We start from the raw sequence: 22,986 nt of genomic DNA, 5'->3' as shown, positions 1-22,986 counted from the left end.
AAACTCTGTGCGCCAACACTTCAAGTCACTGCTGATCAAAGTGTGCACCTGTGCAAGCTCCGGGGCCAATCACACCATGACTGCTGGAGCCTCCGCGGAGTGGGTTTTGAAATGAAATCCCAAAAAAGCCAGAGCAAACTCTCACAAAGTAATGGTAAGTATTTTTATTCATACACACTTGCTTTGAAACTACAATTAATATTTAACAAAAGCATTTCATGCAAACAAAGATTGAGGATATTGAGAATTAAGAAAAAAAAAAAAAAAGATGCTGTAATTTATACATCAGTCTTGCCCACTATACTTCCAATTATTTTTTTGATTTTTTTTTTTTGATGGTGTCTCCAAATTTTCTAGTAGCATCTTGCAGATAAATGATGAGAAAATAAATAATGTTCTCCTCTTTATAAATACAAAATGTGGGTCTTAAAGTAACAATCAAAAATATGAATGAGTTCAAGGTAGTATTATTTCTTTTTTTAAAAAAGGTAACATTAAAATAACATGCAATCATTTTAAACATTTCAGGTGTACTCTGTATTGTCGTGCAAAATCGTACACGTGTTGGGATTGCCCGAAGTGTTTTTAAAGGAGGCAACAAGCTTCAGTTTGTTGACATTATTTTTCTTACATTCATTTTAATAGTTCAAGAGAGAACAAATGAAAGGCTTTGTGGGCAACCACCCCCGGCTGAAGTTTGTGTTATCGCTGCGAGAACATTTTTGCGTGCCCCAAGTCAGCAAGGCGGCCAAGTGTGCAAGCCCTGCTGCCTTCCCTGGGACTGGAGGCCATGCTACTGTAAGGAATCACAACTGCACAGGCTCTGCTGTGCGGGGCTGGGGCTTCCCAGCACCAGTCTGCTCCAGGACAGCCCCGAAGCACAGACTGGGCTCCAGGCACCCGGGGGTGCTGCCTTGCTCCAGGACAGGAGTGCTCTGACCTCTGCAAGGACTGTGCCGTGGTGCCACCACTGTCAGCAGCGTTGCCTCTGCTGCTCCCATAGGAAGGCAATAAATACAACCATGCCAAGTCAACTGATTCATGGGAAAAGGCTTATGAACCTCAGAAACCTAATCTTCCTATGAAAACGTTCCTGCCACCTACATGATTATAAAAACCATAATGTCAGCTGTAGACTTTGCAGTATGCCCTGCACTAAGGGCTGACCACGCGGCCAGATCTGCTGCCATGGGCTGGAAGCATCCACAGCCGGGCAGCCAGACACATTGCCAGTGAACCTGGGGGGCTTCCTGCCAAAACCCAGTGGAGACCCAGCACGGTGACCCCAATGGAAGCAGGCTGGGGCCAGCTGTCAGTGCTGCTGCTACTTTTCCTATACTCCACTGATTAGAATTAATAACTGGCTGCTGATCACTTTTTGGTCAATGGACATGAATGGAACAAAAATAACAGAACTACAGTGGTGATTTGCTTTTAGATTTGAACTGTGGTGTCACATATTAGCAAAAGAAAAGGGTGAGGATATACGACAGGAATACATTAAAACATCAATGGAATTAAACTGTCATGGATGGACCAGCTGCGTAACAAAAAGCGCTCCTCCTTCAACAGGAGTCAGTATAAACATTACTACAAAACAGCTGTGCCGACTTTATTTACCCATAGGGAATCATGCCCTACAAGGTCAGTTCTGCTAAGACTTCCATTTACATGGAATTTTTACATTGCACGTAGAAATCTCAGTAATGGAAAAGAGGGAAGTGCAGCTGACCCACACCAGCAGCACGCGCATCCTCACGCTGCACCCGGACCCCCATTAGCAAAAGCTGTACTCCAGATTCTGTAAGAAACATATCAGGTCTGTTTTTATTTTTTCTTCAAATGGTTTCAGTAGAATTACTAAAGTTATATAAAAAAGTAGAAATACCATGGTATAACCAGTGATACCATGCGAGTCAAATAAGCTGATATAATAGTAAAAGTTATAATAATACTTACACAACTCTTTCCAGGTTAAAAGTGTATTAGAAACATTAACTAAGAAGCCCTCACACCTCTCTGCGAGGTAAGTAAGTATTATTATCCCCATTTTACAGATGAGGTAACTGAGGCAGAGAGGTCACCAACTCGCCAAGGCCACCATGGGCATCAGGGGCCACCCTGGGAGGCCAAGGCTTGTGCTCCTGGTACCCCTCTCTGTCCAGGTTCTCTGAGGAACAGAAGGGCTTTAGTGCATGGTTATTTGTTATAAGGCTGCTGAATTACCAATCGCCACTGGCACGGTTACTGGCTGATATGAAATAACACGTTTATGGAGTCAGTTCTTATTTATCTCTCCCACTCAACTACTTCAGGTCCCGTCTAAGTGTGTGGAGCTGAGGAACAAAGTGCTTTAGCTTCTCTACTTTTCTACTACTTTGCAGTTCAGTGTCTGCCTACCACACAGCACACAGGTAACACATGGCCTATAGCTGACACCCACGCTTGCAGACAGAACCTATGTACCATAAGTTATGCTAATGAGTAAAAGAACTCAAAATCACATTAAAGGTTTCCAGAAGTTTTGTGGCAGGTCAGAAAGCCCACTGTAAACTCAATACTGCAAATGTGCTTTCTACTCATATGAAAGCTTTATTATTGTATTATTATTAATATTATTTCCAACAAGGTGTTTTGTTTAATATGAAGGACTTTTCTCCTCTGCTAATTGCATGCGTCTGCTGTGGCATTTCACTGGGACTGCACCCGGATGCACCAAATGAGAACAAAAATAATGCAAGTGGTACTGGTCAGTCCTGGCCTTGGATACAGCAACTTCCCTGCTAGAAGGCAAGCTCCTCTCTCGCTTAATCTTTTCAATTTTACAAGAGCCCAGCATTATCTTTGCCCCACAAGAATGGATGGATTTCAAAGGCCAGCAGAATTTATGTATGATGAACATCTCTTAAACTAACAGCTGATTTCTAGAAGATCTTTCTTCAGTATATAAAAAGAAATTCAATTGTAGTTCTGGGAGGAATGAAGGATCAGAAGTTAAATTGCATTTCTCCTCTAAACTGGATTAAGGCAGAGTATGTTGTTACAGGAGTGTGCTCTCTGCTTCCCACGTCTCTGCAATCCTCGCTAAGAGCACTGAGGCTGTCCTGGAGACCTGCAGTCATTCCCCAGTGAATGAAGACACACAAGATTTTGCCCAGACGATGAAATAATTTATCTAGGAGCACATAAAGTCTTGCTTATTCACTGAAAACAGCCTGGAAGTTTTACGTGGCCTAAAGGCCCTACCCATGCCCTCTGTGGGAAACGGCCTCGCTCCAGTGAACGGGAAAGAGAGAAATGACCGATTCCCCAACTCATCCCTGCTGCAGATGCCCTGTGACTCGTCCTGGGGGACAGGAAGAAGGCCACAAAGTGAGCAGGGGAGTTTCTAACATTATGGAATCACACATCGCTTGTACAAAAAGCAACATAGCAAATAGTTTAAAACAAAACAAAACAAAACCAAAACCAGCAGTACAGAAGGGTTTGGAGGTTGTCTTGAATTTGAGAGAAACTGGAGCAGTTGAGTCCAGAGAGATTGTAGTTTTGTGAATCCCAAGCTTCTAAACAATTCAAGCTCTACACAAACCTAAACTTTTAGCACTTGGGATTGGGGTGGCTGCAGAGCTGTGCCCCCCGAGGGGTGCGTGGGGGTCAGGGCGCTCGAGCACGTGTGGGACAGACCCAACTCCCATGACTCCCACCCAGCTTCTCTCCAATGTGATGTTCGATTTTACTTCTAGAAATCTTTGTAATATGCTGGGTGCTTGGATTGCTGTTGCTATCGACTACAAGGGAAAGCAAGGCAGTCCTAATGCCTCTGCTGACAAACATTAAGAAGCCAGACTTTGTGAAAAACATTATATAAATAACACCTGCATTAAAAAAAAAAAAAAAAGAAAAAAAAAAAAGAAAAATAAAGATAGGAACATGCTTGCTGGATATGTAATGTTTTACTTGACATAAATTTCTAGGTAACAAACATGCCAGCTGGTGCACTTTGAGTTCTCGTGAAAGGGCTGGTCCAAGCGTTCACGTGCAAGCGCGCAGCAAAGAGCAGTGAGGAGTTCCACAAGAATTCAATCCCTTTTGACCCGCTTGATTCTTGCAGCATCAAGAATTTCACAGTACCATTCAGGAAGCACTACAGACACCCGCAGAAGGAGACGTGAGATGCCGCAAGCTCAGGAACTTGAGGTAAGGACATAAAAGAGGAATTCCTGCTTCTGCAGTGGCAAAACTGTGGAACAAACGCAAGTGCCTAAGAAACTCACAATGAGAAGCAGCCACCAAATGAGCAGCTCTGTTCAGGTGTTGGACCAGCTCCTTACTGCCATGGTACAGGCAGTATCACGTCACTGCTGTGCCAGCAGCAACTGCCTGGCTGGACGCCCCTACAACTCCTTGGGAAAACAACCAGCAGAACCACTCAGTCACATCTACTGGTTTTCTCTTTCTGGCTTGGGCTAGGTCCACCCAGGTGCTGCTTTTCTGGTTTCAATATCTTGTGCTCTGCTATTTCTCCCTGTATTTTCCTTTTCAGAAGTTCCCTTTTCATTTCACATTCTTAAAACGTGCATAATGCCCGCTCTCAGATTTACTCACTTGAGAGCCTCTTCTTTACTCAAAATTTGAGCCTCAAAAATCTGTTGAATCTATTATCTTCTACAGCATGACACCCAGATATTCCTAAACTATGGCAGGCTAGTAATATTTAGAAAAACACAGTCATGAATGCTGTACTAGTCCACATGCCTTATGGTGAAAATCATACCACAATCTTTAGGTATATAATATATAAACAAGAAAATCAACTCCCAGACTTGGCTAACATATTTGACACAGAATGGATTAAAAATTTTACTCCTAAAACGTATTAAAATTACTCATTGAGTTCTGTTTATTTAGGCATCAATCTGGGAAACGGTTAGGTGGTGAATGCCCCTCGTTAGCAGCATGCTACCCCGTGCCTTAGAACTGTCCCGTCCAGCCGCTAAGGGCTGACCCCTCTAACCGGGGAGATGCTCCATGCTCAGAGCTGTGACTGCAAAAAGACTATGGCTGGGCAAAAGCCAAACATCTGGAGTGTTCCAAATCCCACGTCCTAGGCACCAAAATCTGGCTTCGGAAGGCATCACGGGTGCAGAAGCATGACACAGTTGCCTTTCCCAGCCAACAGCACTTCGCTCAAAAATTGTCCAGTGCACCTCTGGGGTTGCTCCCATGAGTTGGGACCTTCCATGTGGCTACGGGATCTGCAGGACTGGATCTTTCTGACAGAATCTTTGGCACAGGTTTGACGTTTTATTGTAATAAAAGATGATTAGAAAGTAGATCCCTCCCCCCCTCCCCCAGTTACATATTCTAATATAAATTTAAGTCTCTTATGGCAAATATCTTACTTTTTTGAGTATGTTTACATGCTGGAAAAAACTGTAATCAGTCTGCATGCAGCAACAGAGACATCATGCTTCTGGCATCGTCATGCACATCTGACAGACAAAGAGTGCCTATGGCTGCTACCATGAACAAGGCAAAAGGGAAAAGAAAGGAAAACGCACTGACTACTATTTTACATGCTGCAACAAAACCAAAATAAGCACAGAAATATTTACTGATCTTTGAATTAATATCTTCTGGTAAGTTGTAGGAGGAAATATCAAATTTTTTATCTAAGTGATAGGAGAGGAGAAGATTGCATTAATTACAGTGTTCATCATTGCAAATAAAGTCTATTTCCTTCCCTGTAAGTAATAAGCAGACGTGAAATGAAAGCCTAATTGAACCTTGTATAAAACCTGCAGGTAGCAATTATTGTTTAAAAGTAGATCTACATTTAAAAAAACAGATGATACCCTAAGTCATTAACAATATCCAAAAACTAAAAAAAAATAATCCAAACCCCAAAACAAAACCAAAACAACAGCAATAAAACATTTAGCTAAACCTAAATGATGCCATTCAGAACAAGAACTTTCACAAATAAAGCACAATTTGATTTATAAAATTTTTATAATACTCTTTATGCTTGATATGATTATGTCAGTAATATAGATCTGCTTATTGTTAACCCTTATTATTAAGAGTTATTACTAAAGATGTAAAATTCATTGCATGAAGCATACGTAAAATGTATTAAATTCCATTCTATCGATAAAACAAGTTTTAGGTGCTTCATTCTGACTTGATTATTTTACAGCCCCAAGTTGTCTGAGTTAAAATTGATTATTTTAGGAGTAAATTTCACTTGATTTTCATGAGTTATTCTGGAGAAATCAGGAAGTCACTTGGGGCTGCATTTTTTGTTAATTTAGTATACACAAAGTTTTCTTTGATTTACTGCCCTACACTGCAGACTACAAACACGCACATGTAAATAAGATTTAAGGAGTTACAGTTCTGTTTTACATTCCAGGTTAACAAATTTCTTAGTGAAATATTGGTATTAGTAGAACCGGTTAACAGTAAACTTCAGGAGTTGTGTAAATTAAATTAACTGAACACACAATGGCACCCTGGATCACAGAATAATCTCATGGAGATTAAAATTCACAAAAATATTATTAAAATTATTACTATTATTATTAAAGACAAAATTTCACCCTTGAGTTTATCACATGCTACTTAGCAAAGATCCTAGAGATCTGGCCACTGCTGAAGCGTGTTTAAACGGGGTGTTGCGTACAGGACTGGTTCACGAAGCCTCGGGGTCTACTCTGATTTTATCCTCCCCCCTCCCAAATTTGTTTCTGTGAAGTTTTTGAAACAACCGCTTTCCACAATGCTTTGCAATGCCTCTCCTCCCCGGCGCATTTCAGTCCCGTGTGCCGCTGTTCTCCCCAAAGTCACCGTAAGACCCGGGGAGGAGTGGTCCCTCGGGGCCGCGGGCTCCAGTCGCACGGCATCCCCGCGGAAGGGCTCAGTGTTCGAGGTGTTTTCTCAGACCCGGGGTCTCAGATTATTTCTAACGATAGCAGAGTGGAAAAGGGAGAAAAAGGACAGGGGGAAATTGCAAAACTATGCTATGTACCAAAAATGGGTAACTTTAGACGAGTCAGCGGTGACTTCTAGGAGAAATAAATGGGCACTGTATAGTAATTTATCTCCCATTAAGACAATGTCTCTGTTGCAAAGCCAAAATCCTGAAAAAGTGGCCTTTCCCCCCATCATACACTTTCTAACCCTACAATTTTCAGGCCCAAATGGAATCAACAAGGCAAAACCCTAAAAACTGTAGGGTTAAGGACTGTTCCCCACTGTGGGATTGCTTCCTGTTCTGCTGTTTCATGCTACGTTTTGTAGAAGGGGGTGTACGAACTGGGGGTTGACATAGGAGAACCCTTCAAAATCTGTTTGGTCTATGTTAGCAATGACCAACTGATCCGGCGGTGTTAACACTGGCTGTCCTCGTGTGAAGAACTTATCGAAGTTTTCAGCACCTTTGCCACACTGCAAGAAAAAAAGAGAAAAAAAGACTGAAAAAAATCAACAATACATTGGCAGTCCCAGCTGTTTGCAGATTTATCAGGGTGAGTCCAAGGCTTTCCCTCACTTCTTACAACTAGTTACAGAAAATTTTCTTTTGAGATATTTTAAAGAAAAAAAAATCTCAGGCAAACAGAGAGGATTTAATAGATAAATTCTGATGAAAAGCCGAGTTAGAAATGTTCCCATCCATCAGCATGAGGTGACAAGTTAAAGAGGCGTAAATATTCAGAACCAGTGGGATAAAAAAGGAAAAACAAAATATTTTTATGGACACGTATTGGCAAGAGATACTTTATCTGTCAAGTCTTTTGCTTCTCCATAAAACTTTTACAACACAAAATTAAATTTTGTGTTAGTCTTTGTTCCTTTCATGATCTGCAGAAAGCTTAATGAAATTCATTTACATACTTCAATTCTTCCTTGTATAGCACATAAACTCCTGTGAATCCATAAACTTGAACAGAGCTATACTGGCATAACATTAACAAAAGAGCAAAGAGGTTTTACCAAAGGAAATGTTATGTGCGCTAAAAGTATGAGCTAAAGTTGGATATAAAGCTTGGAAAATTATGAACAGATTTACATAGGCATATAGATATATTTGCATGCATGTGTGTTTGCATGTATAATCTTTATTATTGTTGAAATTATAGCACATTATAATGCAATTGTCTATTCCCAGATCTAGCTCTCGCTCAGATGCAGAAGATATTTATTCTAAATCACACTTCAGTCCCACTTGGAACGAAGCAGACATGAAATAAAGTCTTGCAGGGTAGTGAAAACCTGGGCGACCTCGCAGAAGACAGCATAAAAAACTGCGAGCACGACCAAACAGTCCTCTAAGTGTAGCGTGGAGACATGAAGATGAATGTGACTCTCTTAGGAAGAAGAACAAGCACATAAAAGTAAAACGAACTACTTAGCTCTACCTGAAGAGTCACTGCACCATGGATTTAGAGGTAGGAGTTGGGACAAAATGCTCACCAATGTTCCCCACCATGAGACCCTGCATAAAGTACCTCTGCTGGATGCACACTGCAGAGATGCTCAGGTACAGCAGGTAGTTATTTGATCCTTGCATTCTGAATTTCACCCTGATTTAACCCCCAGGTCACCTCACAGGGCAGTGATGTCAGGCAGCTCCATAAAACAAAATGGAAGCAATTCTCTTTTCCAAACTTCTCTCAAGAGCTAAACCACCAAATTCCCAGCAAACTCCAGCTGCCTGCCCAAGAAGGGAACTGGGGCAGGGAGCGTACCCTGGGAGCAGGTCCACATTACAAAACGTGCTATCACAGCTTGCTTTCTTTTTTTGTCTAAGAGAAGAGACACATCGTCTCGTGAAGCCCAGCCGAGAAGCATGGTTATATATAGCTACACACGGAACACAACTCATTCAGAACAGAAAACAAAAGAAATCAGGTTTGCAAAAGGATAGTTTGGGGGTGATATACAAAACAGCTGGAAGGCAGGAGGGTATGATTAGCAGCAAGTAAAAGAGGATGAAGGTGGGAGCAGAACAAAGTTAGTTTGGGTACAAGAAAGACTTCGCATCTGGGGAAAAACAGACATTGAGTATTGTGGAGAGGTTCAAAGGTAAATCTGTTTATCTCAAAACCATCTGCTGTAACAAATTCTTAAGCAAAGTCTGGATGTACTGTACATGCAGTGAACACTTCTCATCATCCCTGACCATGTCCTCTTTACCTGTCCCTGGAGGATGGCTGCACTATCAACTATTTGCGTTAATGAATGTATCTACGTTGGGATTGGGAGGGTAACACTGCGTTACACCATTAGCTTCAGATTTAGAGGGTAACTTTGAAAGGGCAGAAGATGACTTGTACGACAGACCACTATTAAACATTGATTTTTCTGAACTAATTTAACATGAATAAAACCTCTCACTTAGAGGAGGAACAAGCGGAAGGGAGGACTGTTTAAGGGAATTCAAGGATGAGATATGTGGCTCGTGCCCTGTCTTGAAAACCGTACAGTTTCCAACCTCCTTGCAAAGCACCTGGCACAAGGACTTGGACACGCCAGCCAGTCTGAGCTGCAAAGAACTGCTGCTGCCCCAGGCACTAGTTGTTTTATATTTCAGAAGAAAAATGCATGCTCAGGTACTGCACCGTAGTGCTAATAAAAGTAGGCTTGTTCCATCTCCAAAGACACTTGAGCAGGTTAAAGGCTAATGGTGGTTTGCTTTTTTCACCTGAGGTTCTGTGCTCACTGAGTACCCTGGTGCCCACTGAAGCCAATGCTTTTTGGGACACGGAATGGACAGAGCTGAACTCTGACAAGGGGAAAACTACCCATCATTTGGATGAAAGTCAGAAAATCTCCAAATTAACAGTCAAATTTATTTTGAGGCTGTACAGTCGATTCAGAGAAGCAACCGAAAGGATATTTCCACAGGGAAGACTTTTTTTGCTTAACAGATGTTTTACAGAGATGTGTGATGCTTCCACAAAATTATGCTCAATCTTTTTCCCTTTTTTCCCCCCAATAAACAGAAGCTATTCAAACCAGCTGCATATTGAAACTGAAGCTCTGACTCCATTAGGTATCTCATTACTGCTTATATTGGTAGAGATGGAGGAATAACTCATTAAATGTAAATGTAATATGAACAAATTTAATCATTTATCAATCTATTTGCATCTCAATTATATATTTTTCTTCACATTAAAGAACACCACTGCTACCATGAGTGTTAATGGGGTATTAAAGCAGAACTGAAAATCTGGGACTCCCAGAACTCTTACACTTACAAACATGAGAAAATATCCTTCCTGACAAGTAGTCACTCTATGCCTATGTCCTCTGAAATGTCAGTTTGGAAGGGAAAATATTATTTAAACCAACTGACTGCTGACCCCAAATCTGCAGCTCCATACTGGAGTGAGAACTGTGCCTGTGTGCAAAAGCAGCAGGATTATTCCTGCAGCAAAGTGCTTCCCAGAAAAGATGTACCTAGAGTGTTTTTCTGAAAACAGAACAAAATTAAGCTTATAAATACGTCCATGTCTTGACACACATTAAGGTTTGTGTGTTTTTTGTTTTCTAGAATCAATATAAATAAAATCAGCAACCACAATAAATGAGTTATACATAGGGTATGTAAATATCAGATTTGGATTTTAAATTATCTTTGTCTGGGAAAGTTCAGCTCCATGTGAATGCCTGAATCTCCTTGGTGTCTTTCAACAGCAGCCTGTATAAACAAAACCGGTCATGATAACCACAGAGAAAGATAACAGCTGCTCTGAACAGGAGCCAGGATCTGCCACCAAGCGTGCTACGATGGAACCAGACCATATTTCAGCATTTAGTATCATTGTGCTGGCATTACTTTTAACTTCAAGGAGAGTCTGAGCACTCAGTTCTCAAGCTAATTACACTTACAGATGTGAAGGTAGACTTGTTTTATGATCAACAGTAATTTTGACCTAAAAAACACATAATGAAAATCTTACATAAAATGTTCTGTAATAAGTGCAGCCCCCCTCTGACAGCCAGCTCTGGGAATGGCTGGCCAGGCTTGGCAGTAGCAGGTATGGATTTTTACGTACTTACACTCCTCCCTGCATGCAAAATCCACATTATATGTAAAGGATGATTTCCCCTAGCACTAAACACTTCTCACCATGCGACTCCCTTCCTGGCGAGGTGAAAAAGGGATTTGTATGCAATAAGGGAGAAATATATTCTGCCTCTGCTCATTAGTTTGTGATACCCCACTAGCATGTCTGTATTGACAAATAAATCAGCGCACAGAGCAATGATCCTATACCTGCAGTGCTAGAGACTGTTACACATCTCAGCTGAAGTGTAAACAGTGTTAGAGAAGAAAGATTTGATGTCAAGACATAACAATTTATAGCTGTTCCTGAAAGCTTATATTCTTGTGTTCAAATAATTTTTTTTGCCTGTCAATAAAGTGCAGGACATGCTGAAAGAATTTCTGTGTCAACAAATGCAGTTCTTCAAATTGTGCTATGCAAATGGTTCTTGCACTAAGGGCACTTGTTTGGATTTCTAAAATATTCCTACAGATACACGTGTGTGAAACAGTAATAGACATGAAAAATAAATCATGTACCATTCCTGCAAACTCAGCAGATCTGGGTTCTGTCACTCTAGGCTGGGGAATGTAAGTCCCTGGGGAACAGAGCCCGCTGAGGAGGGAATTCAGTAATTCAGACACCTTTAGTCATTGACTTTGGACGCTGTTCAGAGGAGACGGTCGGGAATGGCATTTACCACATGCCTCAAGCAGCTGATGTGAATATGCCAGTCTTGTGTGTTCTTTTCAGCATCTCATGCAGTGCGTGAATGTCCAGTCAGGACTCCAACCACTGTGAGACTTTTTCACAAAGAACAAACAACACTGGGTTATGCCGCAGGCTGCCAAAACATTAGCAGACTTCCAGACGGCTCAGCCACCAACAAAATTCCCTGTTTTAGCAGATTTTGAGCACCACCAAGCTGGCACCACCCTGACCCCGCAGGAAAGCATACCCACAGACACGTGTGGCAAGGGACATGTCTGGCCCCTCACTCACCACTTTGGGCTTGAAAGGTGGCTGGATCTCTCTGTTTTCCAGTTTTTCCCAGTCAATTCTCCTGAAGAAAGCATGTTCCCTGATGTCTCTTTCACCTTCAAGGCCACAGCCGAGGCGTTTTGCAGGATGTTTAGTCATTAGCTACCAAAGAAGAAAACACCAAATGATTACCCTGAGTGCTGGAGTGGAAGCGAGACAGACGTTCCCCAGATTGCAATGTTCTTGCTCCTCTCCTGAAAATGCAAGTTGCTAATAAGATTGCTTTGAAAAGCTAAAATTTATTTTTTGAAGATGAGTTTCCTTGTTTCATTGCTGGAGACAGCATGCCAGCAGCCAAATTAAAGGTCGTGCTTGTGCACTGTTTCCCATTAGCAGAGGCGAGCACTGCAGGCCTGGGTGGGCACACGGTGCCCTGGGCACACCATGGTCCCGTTGGCTCACAACACAGCTCGCTCCTGCATTTTGCCTTTGGTCTTTCATTTCAGTCTTATAAATCTCCAGAACAGCTTCTGCCCGACATCAGCGATCAATTAAACTTAATAAATCCCAGTATACCGAAGCTGTATGAAGTACATTTTTCTGGGCCTGTTGAAGACATCTCATTATGGAGCCTACAGTTTCTTGGCACCCAGCTGACAACATCTCATCCATGTTTCCTCCCTTGCATCCTTAATGACATCTTGGTCAATACTACACCCAGTTGCATAGATTAAGCAGACATGGGAAACAAAACAAAACAAAACACAACACCAGCATTGCCAGCTTGGAAACAGTAATGTGCTCCCTAATTAACAAGCTCCTTCAAAGGCTTGTTTGTCCCTTGTACATATCGTACATTAGGCATTGAGCAAGGCAGCCTTCAGCTCTCAGTTCCAGTGTTATGGGGACTTTTTAAAGCTCTTCTACAAATCGTATGTGATTAATACACTGCAGGCAGTGATACCTCGACACATCTTTTTAAAACCTCAGCTGTACCACTTTAGTCTCCCTCCAAATGTTCATTTGATCACATTCCAACTCTGAAATTAGCAGAGACCCGAAGCAGACTTCAGGAAGCCGGCTAGGCACCGGGCTAGGATCACATCACGTCATTCTTCCAGCTTAACAGCAACTTTGCCACTTTTGTTAACTTTTCTAAACCCCTCACTTTAACAGTAGGTGATATAAGAAAATGTGAATAACGTTTCTAGCAGATGTAATTCTGTTTCAAAGTCACTGAGATCACCAAGCTCAGCACGCTCTGAACCAGTGGAAAAGCCGTCAAGCAGAGAATTCAATTTGAGGAGCACAGCAGGCACGTTCGCCTTGCCCGACCGTGCACTGGCCTGGGATTGCTGAGCTGCTGCTGAGTACCAGCAACACAGCTGCTCCTGCACTGACTTCTTAGCTCAGGTATAATGCTCACTGAAGTCTGGGATTAATTTGTTAGCTTAATGCAGACATTGAAGATGTTATATCACAGAGACTTGACCTTACACCTAGTGGCGCGATGCAGTTTCGACTTTCTGAACTCCCTTTGCATAAGCAGCTAGCGGAATAGCAGCAAGCAGGAGAGCTGCAAACAGGATAATTGGATCAGGTTCAAACTGTGCTGGGTGAACGTATGATTTTCACAACAAGGCATCAATCTCCGTGTACTTTACAAAAATACATCGTTTAGTTTTTGTTACCAGAAGCAGCATGTCTACATTGATATAGGCTCCAAAATTAGAGTGGTCTTTCATTTTACTTTGTTCTAAGCATCTTTTCTTTTTCTTGATGATTTTTCATTTCAGGATTAATATCCAAGTTATATGCAATACTACTTAAATTCTTCCGAAGGAAAGGAAAAAAGTAATGACCAAATTAACTGACACTAAGTACAGTGATGTAAGACATCAAAGTAAGGCTTTATAGGGGATGGGTTGGAAAAGCTGCAGAACGACAGTACTCTAGGGAATCACATCACTAGGGAGTCAAGAGAAAGTCAGATGATATTTTTTTTTTCTGAGCTAATCCCTTCAAATTAAATCATTCTTTTCCTTGAGAACAACAACAACAACTTTGAATCTAAGATAAATTGTTGGCCACACAGGTTACAACTGGGATACCATTTCTCCACAGTTCGCTTGTGGTTATGCTGCAGATTTTCACATAGGCTCATCTTTATCTACACTGGAAAATGATTTTTATTAACTCTTTATTCTGCTGCTGTGATTAGGCCCACTGGGCTGAGGACCACAGCACATTCGCTGGAATATCTGGCATCCATCTAAACTGGGAAATCTCCTCACCTTGCAAAGCTGGGGTTGTGCTGCCAAGGGCTGAGAAGCAAGGCGGGAGGAGACGTTTCACACCATCATCCTGTTTATAATTTCTGCTTTGGATTTGGCAGCTACTGACTCTGACATTTGTTCTTACCATAAAATAAGCAGGCACAGCAGGAGGAGCTGAATACTTATCAGTGACACCAAGCGATGAGCACTTTATGACAATATAACTTAGCACAGCCTGACAGAAGTTGCACTTAAAATACTACAGTGCCATAGCAAAGCCAGACAAATTTAGTTATTCATAAAGACTGCCAAAAAGAAGCTTAATGATAAAGAAACATCTATCTCACCCCCTTGCAGATGGAGACAGCTTCTTTGGACAGTGATTTTGGATAGGAAACATTATGCTCCATTATGGACTGGAAAAGTTCATCTTCATCTTCTCCATCAAATGGAGGCTGTTAAAAATAAGGCACATATAAGTTAATCTCCTATTTTTTTCTTTAATTTTCCACATTTTATGAGATGGCATAGCAATACTATACCATACTGGGTCATGTTAGAGGTGCATTCAGCCCAGCAACCTGCCTCCCAGTCAGGCAGAGATGCCCAAAGACATCAGTATAAGCTGTGGTCCTTGCTCAGGAATACACACCAAGCTTGCAGCCATTTGCAGCCTGGGGATCTTCATTTCTGTCCCCAACATGGCAGCAAGGTTAATGAAAGGTTTGCTGGATTATCTTCAATGAGCTTATCTTCACAATTATCTATAGTTTTTAAAGCTACTGTGCACCAGGCAGGCAGCAGCACTTTAAGGGGTAAAGTCTGGAGACTGTAGCTTTTTTAATACAAGCTGTTACCTTGTATTAAAGTATATCCACTCCTCACTTAATTCCAGCTAAACCCCAGTTTGTTTTACAAGACATGCACGTAGGCTCTGCTTCTGTGAGGAGCAGGCTGTATCACCAGACAGGGCTGTATTTTATTTTTAAATACAGGTGATGAGGGAAGTGCCTGTGGGTGAGTCCCCCAGGATACGGACACCATGTAAGTTCGAGCTAATAATAAATCTCACTGTCTAAAAAGCACTCAGCTGCCTAATATTTGCAATGCACACTGTAAATGTTAACGACTGCAATTGCAACCCTTTAAAAACTTTTTGAAAATATTGAGTGGAATTTAGTAGAGAAACTATTAAATGCGTTTGGTTAAAATGTATGTTTTAAGCTTAGGAATCACGGAATCACAGAATTGTCTAGGTTGGAAGAGACCTCAAGATCATCGAGTCCAACCTCTGACCTAACACTAACAAGTCCTCCACTAAACCATTAAATCACTAAACCGTATCGCTAAGTCTAACAAGTCCTCCACTAAACCATATCACTAAGGAAATGCATACGTCTAGCTAACATTCAGTGAAAGCCACCTGCACAAATCTTTTCCAACTCAAGATGAATCGAGTTCCTGAAGTCAGTAGTTATCTGCCATTTACTGCAGTACAGAGTTGCTTTCCTACTTCAGTGACTCAGAGAACAGTGTCTCAGTAACTGTGCAGAATAAGGGGTCTGTAACTAAGCTTATTTCAAGCAGTGAGACCCATACTTTACCCCCAGGACACAGAATACAAAAGCTGTATTCGTGTGACTTAACTGCAATGCAGAGCATATGCACAGTCTTATTATGTCTCCCTGCGGTTTCAAGCTACTAAATTATATTTCTTCCATTTGACATGCATTTTCCTGCTAAAGCGTCTCTCTCCCATTCAATTTTGAAGATGGCTATTTAAAACATCGTTACAGTACAAAGGAACCATATTCAAAGGCAGTGCTTTATTATGTGGGTGCAATATAAAGAGCTTAAAACCTAAACACGTTCTCAGTGAAGTCAGAGACAGTCAAGAGTACACAGACATAATATGAGTATGAAAAGCCCCATGCTTGTCCCCTAGGGGTCTAGCCCTTTAGCAACTTTTGATAGAGAGCAGTGTTGGACAGGCAGGAAGAGGTCATGGCAAGCACAGGAGGGTAACTCTTACCTGGCCAGCCAACATCTCATAGAGCAGCACTCCGTATGCCCACCAATCCACAGACTTCCCATAGGGCTGGTAAGCAATAATCTGTATAATCACACACACACAAAAACAAAAATCCTGTTATCCAACATCCAGTCTGGTGACATATTGGATAAATAGTGACACAGAGACAAACATAGTTCTTTGCAAGGACCCAGAAAGCCACCACTGTAATCCTCACTCCAGCTAATCACTGCTTCCAGCTGGAGTTGGACATTTTTGCAAATGCTATTCTAAACCCACCTGCATCGTTTGGTATTCTGATATCGTGGGAAATTCAGCTCTTAGGAGATCTTGAGATGTGCATTTGAAGGCAAAGACGGAAGTAGAGTAGCACGATGTAGGAGACAAGACAAAAATTTTTTCCATCCATGTCAAAGCTTCAAGTCATGAGACTCACTAATTTACAGATTATTAATAATTAAGCTTCTATTTTCAATATTTATGGTTTTGTTCCACTCTAAGAGGAATAAAAATTTAAGAGCAAAACCCCGAAAAGCTCAGTTACATTTTCCCAAGTTGCATGATTAAGATACTCTTAGTATGAAACCAGATACCAGTTACATCAAAAAGAAAGCGGTTTCTGCTGTTCAGCCTAATGGAAACATCAAGTGTTTTGCGTCCTCTGGGTTCGCATCTGACTCACCCAGAAGCACAAATTGAGTGCTGAAACAATGAGAGGCTGCGAGTGCAAACAGCACGCAGGTCCCCTCGTGCGTCATTTTCTATTATCAGGACCTGTTCAAAGATCAGCGTTCATTTATTTAAGAGATGCATTTGGGCATCCTGTAGAAGTGTTCAGAGGTTCAGACACCCTCTCATATCTCTTTTTAAATAACTGTGATGTGATAGTGGGCATGGTGGAGGGATGCAGGACATCCCACCTATGCTGGGGAAACCAGGACTGGGGCCTCCAATATGTTTTGATGTTTTTAGTCTTTGTGAAATAATTGCTAAGACCAGTACAGACCACATATGCCAGATTTCTTAGTTGCCTGAAATAGAAGTTGAACTGGCGAGTTTTGTTGTTTCTCAGGGCTGCCTGGCTACGAAACAGAATTAGAGCCTCTATATGAATACACATTTTTGCTGGGGTAACAGCAGCACATGAATTTAAAATTACTGCACTGTTTCTAAGCAAAAAAATTCAAATTAAATCACACTTCAAAATGTATTACACAACCAGAGGTAGTGACAAGATTCTCAGCTGAAAGGTGTTACATAAAGGCTATCTTAATTGTCTTTTAGCAGTAGCCACATACATTGAGCTTTTATAAGATATATTTGGGACATTCATTTCGTGTTACGGTGGTGAACAAACTTGGTTGCCCTCCCTATCATTTCTATCACCAGCAAGTTCCCAGAGGTCCTGTGGAATCAATGTTGCTTCTTCAAAGACTAAACACTTTCAGAACTTTATCCAGAAAAAAACTCTGACCTTTACACAAAGAAAACATTAAAACATTTCATCCTCAACCCCTCTCCCACAATACCTCCTTGCCTGATGGAATGGCAAGGTGTGTTACCAAAACAGAAAGGGATATTTTTCAGAAGGTCATTAATCTGTAAGGGCAAAACATTTTGTACAATAAGCGCACTGCATTTAAGTGGTTTTGGAAGGAACAGCATATTTAAATTAGCAAATGAGAGAGAAAGATAGATCCACAGCACAGCAAAAGGAAATCCTAGGAGACAGGCATGGTCTCAGGTCTGTCCAGCATGCTCTAATCTACTTCTCCTCCTAGTGTCAAAGAGTTTGATGGGAGCACTGAGGAGAGGAAATATTTCAAGAAGGTAACACAATGTCATAAAATGAAAGATGTAACAAGGCATGGACCTAAGGATGCCATTTACTTAACCAGCAAGAAGCAAGTCAAGATTGGGCTGTTCTCTAAATAGCATTCTCATCAGCAAATGCAATCTGCCCCAATTAAATTTGCCTTTGTGAGAGCATATCAAGCAGAATCATCAAGAGAGACAGAATGAACATGAAAAAATCTCCTACAGTTAACCTAACATATGGTCAGAGTCACGAGAGCACTAAAATTTGTGTCCTATGTCATTGGCTGAAATATTCAGTTGATGCTCCATGTCAACATCAACAGAAGTGCACGACAAGAAGAGCAGTGGCCCTTCCAAGAGAGCATGCATCTCTCATGTGGAACCAATCGCATGATGAAAGAGTGGGATTTTGGGAAAGAAATACAGACATGGAGTTCTACTGGGACTGGAAAGGGCCCACTTCAGAGAAGTCTCACTGCAAATGCAATATAAACACTTTTCATGTCCCTATTGCAATGTAGGAAAAGGTGATACTTTGCTGTCACTGTCCATTGATGTATGTAACACTATAAGGTGTTTTCCTTTAATCCTAATTAAACATGCACATTTGAATCACCTGCTGCACCCCGGTAAGGATATGACACCAGTGAAACACAGCAAACCTATGTGCCACGTTCATGCTCCAACCTGTGTGTCACGCACAGAAACCAACAGCTATACCCACACATAACACTGGGAGTTACTCAAAGCATTAATTGGAAAATGCAAAGGAGAGGAAAGGATGCTCATTTCAAGGAAGGAATTAGATGTGGGAGGAAGCAGATGAGTTTTGAATATACAGTCAAACGCTGCGGTACAAAGTCAGCAAGTTCTAAACGGCGTATTTTCAGCAGCTCCCTCCTCATCCTGCAATCACTGTGCATTACCTCCCAGCTGCTGTACCCAGAGCCAGCACTGCCAGCCTGGCAGCAGCTGCCAATATCAGCCTATCTGCAGGTACAGGCTTTGGTATCTCTTGGAATAAACACAGGCACATTACTAACGAGGGGCATATTAACACTGACCTCCTGTCTCACTGCAGTGAGCAGAGCAGACCCACAGAGCAGTGAGGGGGCTGTGGGACCAGAAATGAAGAACCATCCTCTCCTCCTGCTATGGCCTCTGTTTTCTACTGGTCCGGCAGGAATGGAAAGTTGATAAGATCCTTCCTTCCCCTCCTTCTCCATCACTATTTAAATGATTGCCTTTTTGCATTTCAAATGTCCTATTTCCCCTACTGATGACTGTATTTTTAAGGGTTCTGTCTGTTCAGGTTCTGTGGATTTGAGAGCTCAGGAGGAATTTCTTGCATCAAGCCAAACTGGCTGAGCAATGTTGACTGCATTTTTTCCTCTTTTTTTTTGCCTCCAAGGAAGGCACAGTGAAGAGCAGGACACAGAGATTAATACCAGCAATTTGTAGGAATGTTTAGATCATTGCCACTTGCAGCTGGTAGCCAGTTGGGATGAAAAGATTATATCCCTGAGGCAAAAGAAAGTCTTTTGTGAACATCTCTTACGTCTACTGGAAAAGTTAAAGCACAGTTATTAAAAGAAATAAATATAACTAGCATGAGAAACAGTCAAACGCACACTTTCCAAACCTTTGCAATACCTACTACCCTCTCCTAATCCTGGCAACTGCAGTTAGAACTTAAGGTCTGAGGCTATTTGATAGAGGAGAAGGGAAAAGGAATTTTTAATTTAAAGTCTTCTGAAATTCAAAATCATTCTTCCAGGTACTGCCAGGGCGCTCATGGTAGGGTTCAGTACTGCACCGCAGGCAGTGGGTGGTGCTGCCAGGATCCCCACTAAGCCTCGACATCCATCTGCTTCTGTCTCTCTTGACTAGTCAAGGAAATACAAAGTATTAATTGATTTCAAGGCTATTATACTGCCCTGATCATAAATATTTATGTTTAAGTTCAGCACATCAATAAATACCAGAGAACCACTGTTTGCTTGACAGATGTGGTCAAACCCAGGATTCAGCCAGTTCAGCCTCTGCATACTTCCCAGATTGTGTATGATTAAAAAAAGGAATATTAATATCAGTGTGTTATACACCAGTGTGTAACAACAAATCCCCAAGCATATAAAAGGAAAGCAGTATTTTACAGCGAGTGCATGGAAATGCACATCCACCTTTCTGAATGCTGTGCCACTATTCCCCCGCATTTCTGTGCCAAGGTCATCCATGTGAAGCCAGCTGAGATGTCCTCGTGGCCCCATCTGACCCCTGCACCCCAGCCATGCTACCTCTGAACTGCCTGGGGTTAACTCACGGAGAGACAGCGGGGGTCCTTCAGAACCCACTGCAGTCATGCCATTTCCCTAACACTGACCAAAAGAGCTAGTTCTGTAGTTTTGAGTGCCCCACACTCACAGGACAGCTCTACTCCAGATTTCTCAAACAGTTTATTTAGATTTAGCCCGTTTATCTTCATGCAGCAGGGAATAATACTCTGGAAACGCATCCTCATTATAATCTATTATACATCTTAGCCCATGGGAACATGCCCCTGGAAGCCAGACATCAACCTTACTTTGAAGTTTATCACAGGCCTAGTTAGCAACTTGTTAGTCACAATAATGTCCTCAGAAACTAAAGAAAATTGTCTAACCAAAAATAAATAAATAAATAAATAAATACAAAATCTGTTTGTAAGATAACGGAAAGACTAATTTCCTCCCAGTGACTGAATGTTTTGGTAAAAGCTTTATTTCTTCACATTGCATTTCCAAATAAATTAAAATAAATCATTCCAACACTGACCCATATTGAGCATTTTGGCACTGATAATATGTTCTTTGGTATTAGCTGGCACAAGCTGGTTGCCACAGAAAGGAGACTTTTTGATTTGTCATATTGGCTTCATTTATGTTTTGACAGGAGAAAATGAAATACTGCTCTGGTTGTTCTGATATCCTGTAGCAAGCAACAGCGATTTGTGGAAAAAAAAAAAAAAAAAGGTTTTATTTCACTCTGAAAAGCATGAATTAGCAACTAGAAAAAAATAAACTATTTTTCATTCCAATTTCATAAAGATGACAAAATTCACCTTAGACACTAATTTACTTGTCCATGTATAAATCTCCTATATTCCAACAAACATTCAATTACAGCCAGAAATGTTCCAGCCAGCGCTGCCTCTTGCTCAGCACTTGGTGAAACACAGCATCTCTTGGATCAGGATACAGCCTCTTGCCTTGAATTTGCAGCCAAACAAATCAAGACTCTTGAAAGCTCAGTACGCACAAACACCAGATTTTAATATTCATATATTTGAATAATTTCCAAATCACCACATGTGCTTGTTTTTCATGTCTTATACCTAGACTATTGAAATACAAATCATATCCAGACTAAAAAATCTTAACTCTAAGCTCCTATTTCTCTATCTCAGTGCTTTAAAATACAGTTGTGTTTCTCATCACCCAATTTGCATTTTAGACACACTGCAGCTAGGTTCGTGTTTGAATGGGATTTTCAGTACTTTGGAGGCTTGAATGCAGCAGAGGTACTGGTAAGTCGTGGAAAACCCTAGTCAAAGTATGGATTTATGACATCAATTTCGTTCAAGTCCTGATCTTACAGCTTAGTTGAGGCTTTTGATGACTGGCGTTTTCCCGAGATCAAAAGCAGGACCCCAGGACAACTACACAACCCCTGTAAGACAGGGCCTGGAGCGGACCCAAGTAGCTTTGTAGGGAGGTCACTGAAAAGTTTCACAGCCTCATCAGTCCCTTTCCAAAAATCAATGAGATTTGTGTTTTCCTGAAAATGCTGAACAACCTTTAAAGATATGTATTTTGGCAGCTGTGTGAACCTATAGACAAAAACATTAAAGAAACTATGTTATAAAATATGTTTGCTGATAAATCAGCAAATAAAATGTTTGCTGATCTCATCAATAAAATGTTTGCCGATCTCATCAGCAACCCCCTCGAACTTTCTCTGACTTCACGCTGAAGCACAGTTTTGTATAACAACATTTTCAGGCTACAAATTAAAAATCACAAGGGGGTGAGCTTGCTTATTTAGTCTTTGCTAGTACAAACAAAATTTGAAATACTGATCTCATATCAAATAAAATTTTCCATCAACTAGATACATTTTAAAATAGTAAGGTCTTACTGATGTAACTGTATTAATTCATGAAGTTATTCAGTACACCTATAGAAATACAAGTGGTACCATCCACAGAGTATCCACAGCTCCGGCTATCGACATTGGGAGGTGTGAGATGTGAGTGCTGCCAATTCTCATTTGAGAGACCATAAGATTCTTGAAAAGGTAAATATTTACCTCTGGTGCAATGTAGTCTGGAGTGCCACAGAAGGTCCTGGTTGTTACTCCGTCTAACATATGTTCCTTGCACATTCCAAAATCAGCAATTTTGATGTGTCCTTCTGAATCCAACATCACATTATCTAATTTCAGATCTCTATAAAGAATCACAGGGATTTAATGTTAATGCTTAGGATCAATTAGGGCCAACTTATCTACTTCTGTGGCCAGGTGAGGGGTATGTGCAGCTTTCTGGGGGTGGAGGGACGGGGGATGTGCGTACATGGCACTCTGCAGTCCCAAGGGAGCCAAGCACCTCCCTGCAGATATATGAGAATAGCCATAAGCATCGAAAACCAACAAATAATGAAGAGAGAGCTGTGGATGATAATGAGCACACTCTCACTGACCCTTATGAACTTTCAAACAGGAAAGCACAAGATGTTTCACATTTTTGAGAGTTTTCACTTGAATTGATTGGGCAGAGCACAGA

At 41.3% G+C, this 22,986-nt stretch overlaps 1 protein-coding gene across 2 annotated transcripts in view; it reads right to left on the bottom strand.

The window, feature by feature from the left end:
* Nucleotides 1-5,379: 5,379 nt before the first annotated feature.
* The window catches only part of PRKCA (protein kinase C alpha), a 148,687-nt gene continuing 131,080 nt past the window's right edge, over nt 5,380-22,986 (bottom strand). For both annotated transcript variants that reach the window (XM_082774929.1, XM_082774930.1), the window contains 5 exons: nt 22,512-22,650; nt 16,347-16,427; nt 14,662-14,769; nt 12,060-12,200; nt 5,380-7,449 (listed from right to left, as the gene is read on the bottom strand). In XM_082774929.1, the coding sequence (XP_082631055.1) occupies nt 7,285-7,449; nt 12,060-12,200; nt 14,662-14,769; nt 16,347-16,427; nt 22,512-22,650 (634 nt within the window). In that variant the 3' untranslated portion in view covers nt 5,380-7,284. The remainder of the gene's footprint in view (nt 7,450-12,059; nt 12,201-14,661; nt 14,770-16,346; nt 16,428-22,511; nt 22,651-22,986) is intronic.

The sequence above is a fragment of the Aythya marila genome (assembly GCF_965140915.1).
Source record: "Aythya marila genome assembly, chromosome: 18".
Taxonomy (NCBI): Eukaryota; Metazoa; Chordata; class Aves; order Anseriformes; family Anatidae; genus Aythya; species Aythya marila.
This window is presented reverse-complemented; position numbering and strand designations above follow the sequence as displayed.